At 41.2% G+C, this 14,513-nt stretch overlaps 1 protein-coding gene across 1 annotated transcript in view; it reads left to right on the top strand.

Annotated features, from left to right (window-relative positions):
* The window catches only part of DDX1 (DEAD-box helicase 1), a 29,427-nt gene extending 15,180 nt beyond the window's left edge, over window positions 1–14,247 (top strand). The window contains exons 18-26 of the mRNA XM_081943314.1: window positions 6,366–6,417; window positions 6,675–6,821; window positions 7,583–7,674; window positions 8,858–8,930; window positions 9,766–9,838; window positions 9,938–9,980; window positions 10,425–10,520; window positions 12,412–12,532; window positions 13,966–14,247. Coding sequence (XP_081799440.1) covers window positions 6,366–6,417; window positions 6,675–6,821; window positions 7,583–7,674; window positions 8,858–8,930; window positions 9,766–9,838; window positions 9,938–9,980; window positions 10,425–10,520; window positions 12,412–12,532; window positions 13,966–14,096 — 828 coding nt within the window. The 3' untranslated portion in view covers window positions 14,097–14,247. The remainder of the gene's footprint in view (window positions 1–6,365; window positions 6,418–6,674; window positions 6,822–7,582; window positions 7,675–8,857; window positions 8,931–9,765; window positions 9,839–9,937; window positions 9,981–10,424; window positions 10,521–12,411; window positions 12,533–13,965) is intronic.
* The last annotated feature ends 266 nt before the right edge of the window (window positions 14,248–14,513 follow it).

Raw genomic sequence — 14,513 nt, 5'->3', positions numbered from 1 at the left:
TAAGGGAGGAGTTGGAGCCTTTTCATGGTTGTTTTCATGTGGAGGACTCCTCAGCCCCAGTTAGAAGGGAACGAGACCTGACTTCCTCCAGGTCCAGACCCGCAGAAGACAAAGGTCCTGCTCTCTCGGTAGTTATATCCCAGGCTATTTCCCAGGGCGTGGTTGAAGCTATGGGCCAAAAGGAGGTCAGGGGTGGCAGGGGCCTTAAGACTGGCCATCACCACGCTGAGATCAGGAGCCGCAACCCCGAATCTCCGAGTACCTCTGTCACAACAGAGGTTTCTGTCTCGGAAGAGGAGGCTGCGTATGAGTTTGAATTATCGGAGGATGAGGATATGCCTCCCGATAAACCTGCCTTCACAGGCCTCTTCAAACCATCCTTGTTTAAGGCCATTTTACACAAGGCCAGGGCTTCCACGGAGCTCGGAGCCAAACCTAAAGATAAGGCTATTCGTTGAACTGTCACTATTTAAAGCCATTCTACATAAGGCCAGGGCTTCTACAGAGCTAGGGCCAACTAAACCTAAGGACAAGGCTGTTCCTTCCGCTTCCCAAGGCCCAAAGTGGGTCTTTTTAAGGAGACCGCTCCGGACCCAGAACTCATTCCGGTCCCTGACTTGTTCATGGATGTTGTGCAGCGCCAATGGACGCAGCCAGGAACATTGGCTAACCCCAGGGGGGGGGGGAGACAAAAATTATATTCCCTAGAGGCTAAAAATGGAGGACATCCTGAAGTTGCCAGAGGTTGATGCCCCGGTGGTCTCCTTGACTTCCAATTCTGCCCTGCCTGCAGAGCTCATAGATGGCCTCAAGGCCCAGAGGACAAGAGGGTGGAAAAAGCCTGCCATAAGATGCACCAGGCCTGGGCCATTAAGGCTTCAACTTCCGCCTCCTTCTTCACTAGGGCATCCTTACTATGGCTACGCCAGTTGAGATCTAAACTTCCCTTGGAGGGGTCTCATTGGCATCCCATTCTTAACAAGATCATTATAGCAGGTCCTACACTTTGTGACGTTTCCCCCACTAACGTTTCTTCGTTGTCCCATGCCCCAAAACCCATTCAAAAAGTCCCTCATGCAAGCAGAAATCAGCCATCTTCTGCAAATAAATGCCATAGAGCCAGGAGGGGAAGGGATTTTATTCCATTCTCTTCCTGGTTCCCAAGAACTCAGGGGGTTGGAGGGCCATCTTAGACTTGAAGCGCCTGAACTAGCATCTGGCCTACAAGCGCTTCAAGATTACTATCACTATCGGTTCCGGTTCCGGCGGCAGCGGCGACGGGCAGTTCTTTGCCCGCTCCGGCTCTCCGGTGGGCTTCCCCACTCCTTGGGGGGCATAGGACACCCCTCAGAGGGGTCCTGCCGGAGGGGCGGCATCGCGGGGAGCTCCTGCAGCGGCGGCGGCCGGCGGGAGGTCTCTCGCGCGCCCAAGGCACCGGGGAGCTAGATCGGAGGGCGCCTCGCGTTTCTGCGCCTCGCGCCTCGCTAAAGCCGTCTGGAGAATGAAGCAATTGAAGGAAGCAGCTGCGGTGCGGTGAGGTTGCTTCTCTCTTCATGCCCTATTTTGCACGAAGAATTAGTTATAAAATAACTTTAAAATAACTTTCGGAGTATTCTGGAGGCGCGGCTGGAGGGAGGGGGGTTTCCCCCCCCCCTTGGACAAGCGGCGAGGAATAATTTTGCTCTCAGCCCCCGGGGAAGGAGGAGGGGGGAGAGCCAACGAATGAAGCCTCACCCAGGCTGAGATGATTTTCTTTTCAACTTAAGTTTACTTTCTACTGTGATTTGTGGACTTTTGGAACTTTTTTAAAACTTTGTTATGCCTCTGTGCCCAAAACTGGCAGGGCAAGATGGCACACTTCCGTTGTCTTTATGAATTGTGAAACCTGACTCCACCTTTAAAATTCAGGCTTCCGGTCTTTGTCTCCATGTCTCCCAGAGGAATCTCTTGTGGATTGGTATTTTTTGAACTTTCTAGGGGAAACCTTTCATCTATTGCCAGACTTATTAGAGAGATTCTCTTCTGCCTGGTTCTTCTGCTCCCTGACCTCACCTGGCTACCCTTCTTTTCTAACTGTTTATCTTATATATGGACTGAACTTCTAATGTTATAAAGGATGGCATCCAAAAGACCACCTCCTGGGAAACCTGGCTTTGCCACGTCTGCTCCAACATCTGTAACATCCAGTCCAGCCACACAGTCAAAGATAACAGAACTGATGCAACCTAAGACTATAGAGATGGACTTTCAACAAATGCTTCAACAAATTTTACAGGGCCAGGAGGAAATCAAGAAACAGCTAAGGGAAATGAAAGATGAAATTAAAGAAAATCAAGCCCAAATTTATAAGAACTCACAGAGACTGGATCTTGTGGAAGGGGGGGTGGAGGAGGTGAGGGGGGGGGGTGGAAGCTGTGCAGAAAGGGAACAAAGATCTTGACATCCAACAGATGAAATTAGAATTTGAGAGAATGTCCTATTATCTTAGATTTCAAAATGTTATAGAAGAAGATGGGGAAAATATAAGGGACATCATGACAAACATTCTGGCTGACTACACACACAAAGAAAAACAACAGATGGGGTGGGATATAGACCTGGTTTATAGAGTGAACTCAGCTTATGCTAGAACACACAATGTACCCAGGGAGGTTCACATTAAATTCCTTAGAAAAAGCACAAGAGATGAAATTCTGGGTGTACAAAGGGGGCAAGCATTGACATATCATGATATGGAGATAACCATTCTGAAGCAGATCCCTAAGAAGATTAGAGAAAAAAGAAAAAATTATTCGCAATTAGCGAATAAATTATACCAGAAAGGGGTGTGGTTTAGATGGTTGATGCCTGAAGGTATGCTGATATTCTGGGAGGAGACAAGAATTAGAATCAATTCACCCATAGAGGCGCAGGCCTTTATGGGAAAAAATAAAACACTCCTAGAGAAACCACCAGACACCACAACGGACACGCAGGACACGGGAGGGGCCAGAGCTCTGCCAGTGGAGGGAGATGGGGCAATAGCAAGAAGACTCAGATCACAAAAATAAACAAGAAAATCATATTATTATAAATTGACCGAAAGTGAAAATGGAATTATATTTGGATTTTATACTGTAATGTTTAATTTGATTGAATTTAATAATAGAACTAATATGCTGATTGTAATCAATTATATACTAATGCATTATATATAAATGTATACTATGGGTATGGAGGGAGGGGGGCCTCACACATTTTGCAACTGCCAAAATTTGTATACCTGTCCATTTACCCTTTTCCCTATAAATCTTGAAAAACCAATAAAATTTTATTACCAAAAAAAAAAAAAAAAGATTACTATCACTATCAGTACAGGGCTCTGCCCTTCAGCCTCTTGTCCGCCCCTAGGACTTTTACCAAGCTTCTTGCAGCGGTGGCAGCTCACCTTCGCGCCCATCCCATACGCCTGGAATGTTACCTAGACGACATCATCATTCATTCAACGACTCATCGCCAGGCTCTAAGAGACGTGCAAATCATAATATGCACCCTACAGAACCACAGGTTTTCGGTGAATCTGAAGAAAAACCACCTCGACCCGGTGACTCGCATTCAGCACCTTGGCACCATAATAGACTCTGTTTCATACCAGGTGTTTCTGTCACCAGACCGGCTTTGGAGTCTCAGGAACAGAATCCGCCAGTGTCGCAGGGTCAGATTCTTGCCGATTGTTCAACTCTCGCAGCTTCTCGGCATCATGATATCTTGCCAAACGTAGTTCCCTGGGCTCGGGAAGTTGCTAGGGAACTACAGTGGTTCTTGCTGCCGATGCAGAGATCGAAGGCCAGCAACTCGCCCAGAAAGGTTTGGCTCCCATTGAAGGTGATTCACTCCCTGAGGTGGTGGCAGTCGACAGCAGTAGAGAAAGGTTGTCTATTCAAGGAACCCGACAGGGTCGTGGTCACCTCGGGTGCTAGTCTTTACGGATGGGGGCACATTGCCAAGGTCAACTGGCGCAAGGCAGATGGTTGCGGACAGAGGCAGCTCGAAGCATCAATTGGCTGGAGCTGAGAGCAGCCACACTCACCCTAAGACGGTTCTCGGCCCAACTGGTGGGTCGCCATGTTCTGTTACTCACAGACAACATTGCAACGAAGGCCCATGTAAATCAGCAGGGTGGTACCCACTCCAGGAGGCTCATGGCAGAGACGGAAACCCTGGGCCGTTGGGCGGAACGACACCTAGCATCAATAAGAGCGGATCACATATCCGGCACCAGCAATGTCAGAGCAGACTGGCTGAGCCGACAGACGATCGACAACTCCGAATGGCGCCTGCATCCAACTCTCTTCCGACAGATAGTACGGCGGTTCGGGCAGCCACAAGTCGATCTGTTTGCAACTGCAATCAACACGCAGCTCCCGAGATTCTTCTCACGCTACCACTCACCCCAGGTGGAGGGGACGGATACGCTGAGGTCCAGGTGCCCCTGTATGCCTTCCCGCCCCTGCCGCTCATCCCACAGGTAATCAACAAGCTCCTGGCGGAGGAGGCAGAACTCATACTGGTAGCTCCGCATTGGCCAAGTCCTGGTACACGGATCTGGTTGATCTGTCCGTACGGAAGCCGTGCTGAATTCCTCAGGAGCAGATCTCCCTCAGCCAGGGGGTCATCAATCATCCAGAGCCCCAGTGGCTCCAACTAGCCGTATGGCACTTCAGGGGGACCTCCTTAGGAAACAAAACGTATCCAACAAGGTCATCCAGACCATTCAAGCATCCAGAAGACCATCTACGATGCGACCTGGACCGCATTCTCCACTTGGTGCAAGCATCCATACCTCAACTTCTGGACTTCCTTCAGGAGGGGTTGGACAAGGGCTTGGCGCCAACACCCTCCGTCGCCAGGTTGCGGCCTTGTCAACTATTCTGGCTAGAGACACTCATCAGTTCTTGAGTCAACACCCTCAGATCAAAAGTTTCTTGAAGGGAGCGGCCAATTTTTGACCTCAGGTGATACACAGGTACCCGTCCTGGAACTTACCATATGTTCTGCAAGCCCTAACCACCGCACCATTGAACCGTTGAGAACTGCCAGTCTTCACCACTTGACTTTTAAGACTGCCTTCTTAGTAGCAATTACTTCTGCTAGGAGGGTGTTAGAGATTGCGGCATTCTCTGTCAGGGAGGAACTGTGTATCGTCCATCATGATCGGGTCCTGCATCTCGATCCCTCCTTCCTATCAAAGGTGAACCCTCACTTTCACAGATCTCAAGAGGTGATCCTCCCAAACTTTTGTCCCGGGCCTAAGCACCCCAAGGAACGCGCCTGGCACAAGCTGGACGTTCGACGAGCGGTCCGCATATATATGAAAAGGACTAAGGCCTTCAGACATTCAGAATAATTCTTTGTGTCGTTTCAACCTGGGTCGTTGGGTCGTAAGGTTTCATCTTCAACCATTGGATGTTGGCTGCGGGCCTGCATCAAAATGGTTTGTGAACCTCAGGGCAGGACAGTGCCAGGTCGTGTGACGGCACACTCCACAAAGAGTGCCGCCACTACAGCGGCCTGGGCGACCCAAGCATCCATCATTGACATTTGCAGAGCTGCTACGTGGGCGTCCCCCACAGCTTTCATCAGAAATTATAAGATTGACACCTTTGCCTCAGCCGAAGCCTCCTTTGGAAGACGTGTTTTGCAGCAAGTTGCCTCGACTTCGGACAATCTGGACACGACTTCGACCCTACCTGGGACAAAATCGCTTGGGTATGTCCCATGCTTGGACTCTCCAAGCAGCGCACAGGAGAATGACCGTTGGCTTACCTGAACGGTCGTTCTCTGGGCACTGCAGGAGAGCCCAAGCATTAGGATACCTGAAGGACGTCCTACAGCGGACAAGATTTTTAAACTGACCTCAAGGAGGCAAAGGAAGCATGACCAAAGAAAAGTCTATTCAGTCCTAGGGCAGATAGGCTGTGTTAACCCATGCTTGGACTCTCCCGCAGTACCCAGAGAACAACCGTTCAAGTAAGCCAACGATCATTCTATTGCACTCTAGAAAGTATGGGTTGGCATATTGATCCAAAGATGTTAGTAGAAGTAACTAACTCGTCAACATTAATTTTATTTTTTAGATCTGCATTTTTTTAAAAAAAAGGCTCTAATGATTCTTGGTTGAGGGGAATTATTCATTAGACTGAAAGTCTTAGGATAAATATATATACATTTGTTGTAGTTGTATGCTGCATTTTCCCCATAACTCTGCCCAATAAAAGTATTTGTTATATTTAAAGGCAGCATCGTGGTTTAAGACATCTTGTAGGTCATCTTGCTATGACATACCTTTTATTCACAGTTTTAATTATCATAATTTAACTTTACAGACGGATGAAGTGCACGCAAAGGATAATACAAGACCTGGTACAAATTCTGCAGGTAATGACTGCATTGATCAAGCTGCTATATATTAGTCATACATATAATGATGTAAAGTCAGTCTGAACCAATTTATTACATTTTGCTTTAAAATTCAGACCCACGGTTTTTGATCAGAAGAGGTTTTAAAAAAATCTTTAAAATAGTTAAAATGCATCAGTATTATTCCCAAACAATTGCTATAATATTTTATTAATGTAGTTTCAGAATAAATTTTTTTGTGTGTATTGTATTTTAAATATCTATATATTTTACAGAAATGTGGTCAGAAGCAATTAAGATTTTAAAAGGAGAATATACTATTCGTGCCATCAAGGAACACAAGATGGATCAAGCAATCGTCTTCTGCAGAACTAAGATAGATTGTGACAATATGGAACAATACTTTATACAGCAAGGGGGAGGTAGTATTTTTGTGCCCGTTAATGCTTCTCTCTTTTCTTTTATGAATTGTATTTTTTCCATTCTTCCCCCCCCCCCCCCCCCCAGGATAACTTTCCACAAAAGATACTTTTCTACTGGTAGGATTGTTCTTTTTTTCACTACTTTAAAGGGTGGAATTGGCATCACATCGGCATTTCTACTACAAAATATAGTCAAGGATTCTCTTTTGATTTTTTGATTTTTTAGTTCTGTTGTCTATCCCACAAGTGGAACAATTTCCTTCTTTAGCTTCTGGGGAAGTAAAGCAAATATCAAGGGTTAGAAAAATGACTTCCAGGCCAGTGACACGGGAATGCAACCTTGTGGGCTGCGGTGAAAGCAGAAATTGGACATGTTCAATTTTGTGTGCAAATGTGTGCATCTCACATATACACATTTCTCATATATCAGTTGCTTAAATTTTGGTCTTCTCTTTCTCAGTTCAAATGTTTCAGTCTCCCCCTACTTTTCCCAGTGTGAAACTAAATTTGGATTCAGTGGTTTTAATTGCAAAAATGGGCTTTGACACATTCTCTTTAAATGCAGTTGAGCAAGGAAGTGAAAGGGTAAAGAGACCTACATCATCCACTGATGTGCACTGAGTGCACATTTGCAGGGACTTTTAATGTATTATACACACAGAGATACACAGACACAAACGTGCAAGCACATGTATGCACACTGTGAGAATGTAGTAACATCATATATGGTGTTTCTAATATTTTCTGATTATTTTTTTAAGGTCCAGATAAGAAGGGACATCAATTCTCATGTGTGTGCCTTCATGGAGACAGAAAGCCTCATGAGAGAAAGCAGAATTTGGAACGCTTTAAGGTAATTATGGCTTTAATGTACTAATAGGTCGTTGGTCTCCATATTGAGAGCTGAAAATTGGGCATTTATTTCAGTTTAATGGATGAATTGTTCAACTTAAAATATTGTGCCATGTTCTCTTTGTCTGTTCGAGAGTCACAGAGGTGTCTCCAGACAGTCCTCCACAAATGGTGAGGCACTTATTTTCTAAGCCCACTCAGAGAGTGACCAGGAATCCAACAATGGATGAAGAGGCAGGGATAGCCCTTTCCATCAATTCACCATTCCTCGTGCAAGCTCAGGAGTGCAATACATGAGCCCACATTCTCCTGGAGGGCCCAAAACAACAATGGAGAGGGGAGGTGTTGCAGAAGGGATAAGCTTCTTGCCATTCCTACCCTTCTCCATTCTTGCATCATTCCTAAAATATAATACACATCTGCATCTGGTCCAAGATCTTTTTTTCTTTTGGATGAAATAACCAAGCTCTGGGCTAGACCCACAGACTCATCTGGACTGAAACCATCACTCTTCATAGCCAATATATTAAGAGAATGGACTGCATATAACTTATCTACCTATACAGGAAGCCAAATTCTACTGAATTCTATACAATAACCCTGTAAAGCAGAAGAATATCTTAACAAAAAGGGGTTAAGGTGCTGGCCTAGAAATCAGGAGACTGGATTTCTTAGCCATGAAAGTCCGCTGAGTCACTGTCTCTCAACCCAACCCTCCCCACAGAGTGGTTATTGTGAGGCAAATAGGGGAATCGAGTATTAGGTATATTCACCACCTGTTATTTATCAAAATAATAAGGGATAAAAATCAAATAAATAAAAAACCCTGCAACTGATCTGAGATTGTTTCCAGGACCTTCAGTCCTGCAGCATTCTGCTATTCTGATAGCCAGTTGCTCAGTGGTAGCCACTGCAGAAGAATAAGGATAATTTTGTCAACAGCAGCATTTCGATTGTGAGACTTCTAAAAAGTTTGGGAAAGTGAAGCATGCTAGGAGTCGGAGGAATTAACAAAGGAATTGTCTTCGCCATTGGCAATTCTTTTAGGTCAAAGGCATTTTATGGTAAGCTAACTCTAGATTCAGCTTATAGCTTTGTTGAATTGTAGTTGATATCTTGTATTATAATGATTATATAAAAATGAAATTAATAGGCATCCACTTTTGCTCACCTTTTCTGTTTAGAAAGCAGATGTCAGATTTTTGATCTGCACAGATGTAGCAGCCAGAGGAATTGATATCACTGGTGTGCCTTACGGTAAGAATTGTAAACACTTGACCACCATCAAGAAAGTCTACTCTTAGCTGAAGGCATGAAGTTGTTGAGTTGGCAGTTGCAATAGAAACGCTGTTGCAAGTAAGCTGCACATACCATACCAGGGTGGGACAGATAAAATATTAATTCCAGTGAACTTTGCCGAGGTCCCTGTTAGCCCTGGCAAATGCTTGTGCTAAGTGTATGTTGCTACTAGAGGGGTTCAAATAATGCAACATTGAATTTAGTGCAAATTGTAAATTGATACAAGATTGTGTTCGGTGTGACTTCCAAATTCAGTTCATGTGAGGCCAGCAAGTCTGCAGTTGAGATTTAAGAACGTGTGCAGATGCGATAGGAGTTTTAGATGCTGCTAATCTTTGTGGGCAAAGTGGAGAAAAGGAAGATTCTGGCACAGGAGATAACTGTAAGATTTAAAAAGAATATGGTAATTATATTAAAGGAAAAATTGATATAAGTGAATGACATGAACTTGGTTATAGCAATATTAAAATAGGATAAGATCTTGAAATCCTTGAATCTAAGATTTTTTTATTTTTATTTTGGTTTTAATAACAACTTTGATTTTGTTAATCCATACATTTAAATAGCAAATATACTCTTTTAATCCTTTACTGTAATACATCATTAATATAGATATAAAACTTTATGGTTAATATTTTCTATTGCCTATTTCTGTCAAAGTAAAACCAATTACCGTATTTTCCCCAGAAATATCACTCTGAAGAGTTCAAGTTCAAATAATGTGACCATTTTGGGAGGACTTTATTAGCCACTAATTGAGGCACACCTATAAATACCCTTTCCTTTTTAACAGTTATCAATGTCACACTTCCGGATGAAAAACAGAATTACGTTCATCGGATTGGCAGAGTGGGACGAGCTGAACGGTATGTTGGAAACTCTTATTTGCCCTTCATCTTATATCACTTTTGAGATGATGAAATGAATCATCTCCCATTTTGTTTGTTTTCCTTTTTTTTTTTTAGCATGGGCCTGGCAATTTCCCTGGTGGCAGCAGAGAAGGAAAAAGTAAGTTCTGCTTCCTTAAAACATGAAGATATACAGCAAAATAAGATGCATTTGCTGTGTATTTAAAATAAGCTGACCCTTATTCTCACTTTTTTTCTGTGAACACACTGGCCCAGATTTTTAAAAAAATGAAATTCTGTTGCCCACTATCAAACATCTGTGTGCGTGTGTAGGTTTGTATACATAAGTACACATACGCACATACATATGATATGCACATATACATATACACACACACACATTAATCAGACCATATAGAATACATAGTGGAAAATGTGTGGATTACACCTATGCATATAACCATTAAGAGTTTGAACTTAATTCAGTGCTATGACAATTAGCTTTCTGTATATCAAAAATGCTGGTCATTCCTAGCTAAATCTTTTAACTATATTCCAGTGTTTAGTGTTTTTTCTTCTTCTAATCTTCAGGCTTCTCTTCTAGGTTTGGTATCATTCATGCCCTAGTCGTGGGAAGAGCTGCTACAATACTAGACTGAAGGATGAAGGTGGTTGCACTATTTGGTACAATGAGATGCAGGTAACCTTTTTACTGGTTCCAGTAAAATCTTTCCTATGTAATTTTGCATTTCAAGAGCAGGCCTGGTCCTTTTAGGTGCAGTTTTTCAAAATGGATATAAAATATCCAAGACACAATCACTGATCCACTGGAAGGTTCTAATTAAAATTAGTGTTCTGGCATAAGACTAACTCTATTTTCATAGCTAGACCCTTTTGCAATTTCTTGTAAACTAGAGCTTCAGATGCACAGTGGAATTCCCAAGGATAAGTTGATAGAGATGTGAAACGGAAGCTGTAATTCATGTTACGATTACCCTTATTACTCATTACAGGTTAGGTCTTTTCTTTAAAATGCACAGTCTTTTCTACAATGCCCTTCATATCTAATATCATTTAACTTCATATCTAATATCATGTTATGTTTTAGGACATGTCATTTGTAATTTTTGATAACTTTAATGAAAAAAAAAGGATTGCTCATTGTATACAAGAACCTTCTTAGTCAGGAAGTTGTGCTGACTGTGGAGATGGTGACCATGGGGTGAGCACTACACCAGGGGTAAACCTACTGTAGCTTCTGTGCTAACATAGCAAGGCTCTCATCGCAAGAGTAAATAGGCTCACATCTTGCTTTATGGATTTAGGAAGAGAAATTGATGCATGAACCATTTCAGGACATCTTAGAAATATGAACATGCAGTTACTGTGTCCATTTTCAGTGGAAATTTACAGTAGTGATTTTTGGAAAACCTTTAGATTTGTTCCGAGCCAGCAGTATTTTTATGACTATGCTAAGGTATGCTGGAGCGGTTTTTACCAGTAACAAACCCTAACCTAAAACCAGGAGAAAAAGTCTTGACATTTGATTTCACTTGGGAAAGGACACATACTAATATAATAACCCAGCATTTCTCTCATATACAACAGCAAAACTTTATTGTTTTGGCTACAAAACCCAATCTAACTATTTACACACACGTACACGCACACACCCCTCTGTTGTATGGCAACCCTGAGGCCTCCAAGATGGCCCCAGCCAGGTTCACTTCAGAGTTGACAACTATAGGCTAACTAGGTGACATTTTGTCTGAATGTCCTTAAAATGGTTGAGAAGTATTGAGGAATTAGAGGAATCTGATTAGGAGGAGTTTAGAGTGAAAAATAGTATCCACATTTCTGCAGAAAATGATTTCTAAGCAGAAAAATCTTCCTTTCACAAAAATACAATATTGAACTCTATCTCTTTTATCATTAATTGCCTGTAATGCTAAAATAGATTTTGGTCTTTTGAGATTATAATGAGTAGCACAGAATGAAATGACAATTGGTATAATTTAATTCAATTTCAGATAAACATTTATTATTTTGCAAATTCAGTGTTAAAATTCTGCTAGCATTCATTCGAATATAACACAAGACAATTAGTTTGTGCTTAAGTATCATTTCTTATTCCTAGCGACTCCTAGAAGATCAGGAGTACCCTAACCTTCTAAATCTCATCGATTGCAAAATTTATAATTTGCAAAGTTCTTAATTTATTTCAAAATATTGTGCTTGCCTTAAATAAATTACAGTACTGTGCAGATACATGCATACGTCATATACAGTATACAGCCTAGCCATAAGATCTGATTTCTTCCTCGTACTGTTTGCTCCTAAGACATTACTGACAATTACTCTCAAGTTTATTAATTCATTGATATCAGTAATTCCCGATATCAATTTAGTGTGCTAAACAGTATCATGGTTTGTTCGGTGCTGATGCTTGGTGAGATATATAAACTTTGGCAGTGTGTGTTGTTCAACTAATCACAGCTAAAAGCCGAGTATATTATTTAAATCCATTGTCTGTCATGGAGAATTGGGGATCACTTTACGGCCTGGATTTCTTTCCATTTTATGGCATTCAGCTTTTAGGTGAAATAGAAGAGCATCTGAACTGCACCATTACTCAGGTTGAGCCAGATATTAAAGTCCCAGTAGATGATTTTGATGGCAAGGTCAGTTATGGGAAAAGAAGAGCAGCTGGTGGTAAGTGGATAAATCTACATTTTGGAATAGAGAATTGAATTTTCTGGTGAATTATAATTTTATTATATCTGATAATTATATCTTATCTAAATGACTCAACATGGCAAAATACTTTTCAGGAATTTCAGGGCATGTTCTCCAACTTCAGTTCCGCTGAAATTCCTAGTTAAAAAATACGAATTAGGATTCCTTTCTCTGTTTATTTCAAAACCAGTTTAGGATTCTTTTGTTGGCTTCTTTTTGTGTAAGAAAATTCCTCCATTTAAAATACTTCAAGATGCTTGAAAAATGAAGATTCTGCCTATTGCTTATTTTAACTTCCCACTTAATGTGTAGATATGTAATTTTCAAACAGATCTTATATTTTTTACAACCCATACTTCAGCTATTTTCTCTCTAACTTGGCATTCAGTGTGCGTTTTCTATCTAAGAATTATATGTTAATATAAATATCTATTTTGGTTAAATATTTTTAAATAACAAATTAATATGGAAACAGAATAGAAAAGTAGGTATGTAAGTATTCCTTAAAGTAACATTTTGACTGTTAGACTAATGTTAATTTTATCTAGATATCATAATATCTATTATACTCTCTAGTATGTTATATGAAGTATCTTGTAATTAAAATACTTGTAATTAAATTTTGTCTCCCACAAACTAAAAAAAGGGGGAGACCTATTTTGTAACCACAAAGGGAGAATTACTTATTATACTGATATTTTAAAATAATATTATCTGTTTAGTTCTGGATACATTATCATTACAGTCCAATTGAATACATATTCAGAATGGAATTTATTTCAGAATTTCAAATTTTTAAAAGTATTTTGATACGGCATGGATATTTGCTATTTCAAAAGATTAGTGTGCATAAATCTAAGTTAGCTCTTTAGATCAAATGCACATTTGTAATCCAGAAAAATAAATTTAACTTTTATGTTCTTGCTTGCTTGTTTTCAAACACCCCTGAATCACACAGGTATTGCAGTGCCATTTGTAGCAAGGCCCCAAATTTGGCATCCTTTTGTGAGCACAGTAGTTGGATTATTGGGGCAGGTTCTTTAATGAACTTATCAGAGGCTTAATACACCTTTTTTTAAAAAAACAACAACTACGTCTTTAAAATGGACAAATATGCTGCCATAATTCAATGATTTGCTGCCGAATTTGAGAATATTATTTTGGACAAGGCTTAAAAATAGATTGGGATCCACATGCAGGCTCACTTCATCTTTGACTAGTAATGTTTGAAGGGGCAAACATTAGATTTTGTGTCTGTGTGTCTGTGTATATATATGTGTCTGTGTGTGTGTGTGTGTGTGTGTGTGTGTGTATGTATGTATGTATGTATGTATGTGTATGAATAATCAATGTTCTGAAAGATTGTACCTACAAAGACAAAAAGGATAACAGACTTTGGATCTTTGCAGGTGGAACATACAAAGGCCACGTGGACATTCTGGCACCCACAGTGCAAGAGTTGGCTAGCCTTGAAAAGGAAGCTCAGACGTCTTTCTTGCATCTTGGTTACCTTCCTAATCAGCCGTTTAGAACATTTTGAGTTGTGCATCAGGTGAAACTTGTGTGTTCGGCCTGTATGAAGAAGATGCTACAGCTGTACTGACTTTATGTCAATCTTGCATGTTCACCAATCTTACAAACCCTGATGAATTAGTTACTAGTATTGATCCAATAAAAGTCATTGCTTATAATCACATTTGTGTTTTATATTTTCTTTTCCCTAGATGTGTGAGAAGGGTAGTGATTCTTAGTTAACACATTGTTTAAAACTTCAGAATTTGTTTCAGTCCTCATCAAATTTGGGCTTTGATGGCTAGGTACATGTTTGCACGGTGTTTCAGAGAGTTTTTAAAATGAGCTTGATTCTAAAAGTTCAGGGAGATTCAAATTCTACACAAGGTAACTCACATTATAAACACTACATGTGTGTAGAAAAAAAACGAAGGCACCTGTATTG

The sequence above is a fragment of the Natrix helvetica genome (genome assembly GCF_964273705.1).
Source record: "Natrix helvetica genome assembly, chromosome: 2".
Lineage (NCBI taxonomy): Eukaryota > Metazoa > Chordata > Lepidosauria > Squamata > Natricidae > Natrix > Natrix helvetica.
This window is presented reverse-complemented; position numbering and strand designations above follow the sequence as displayed.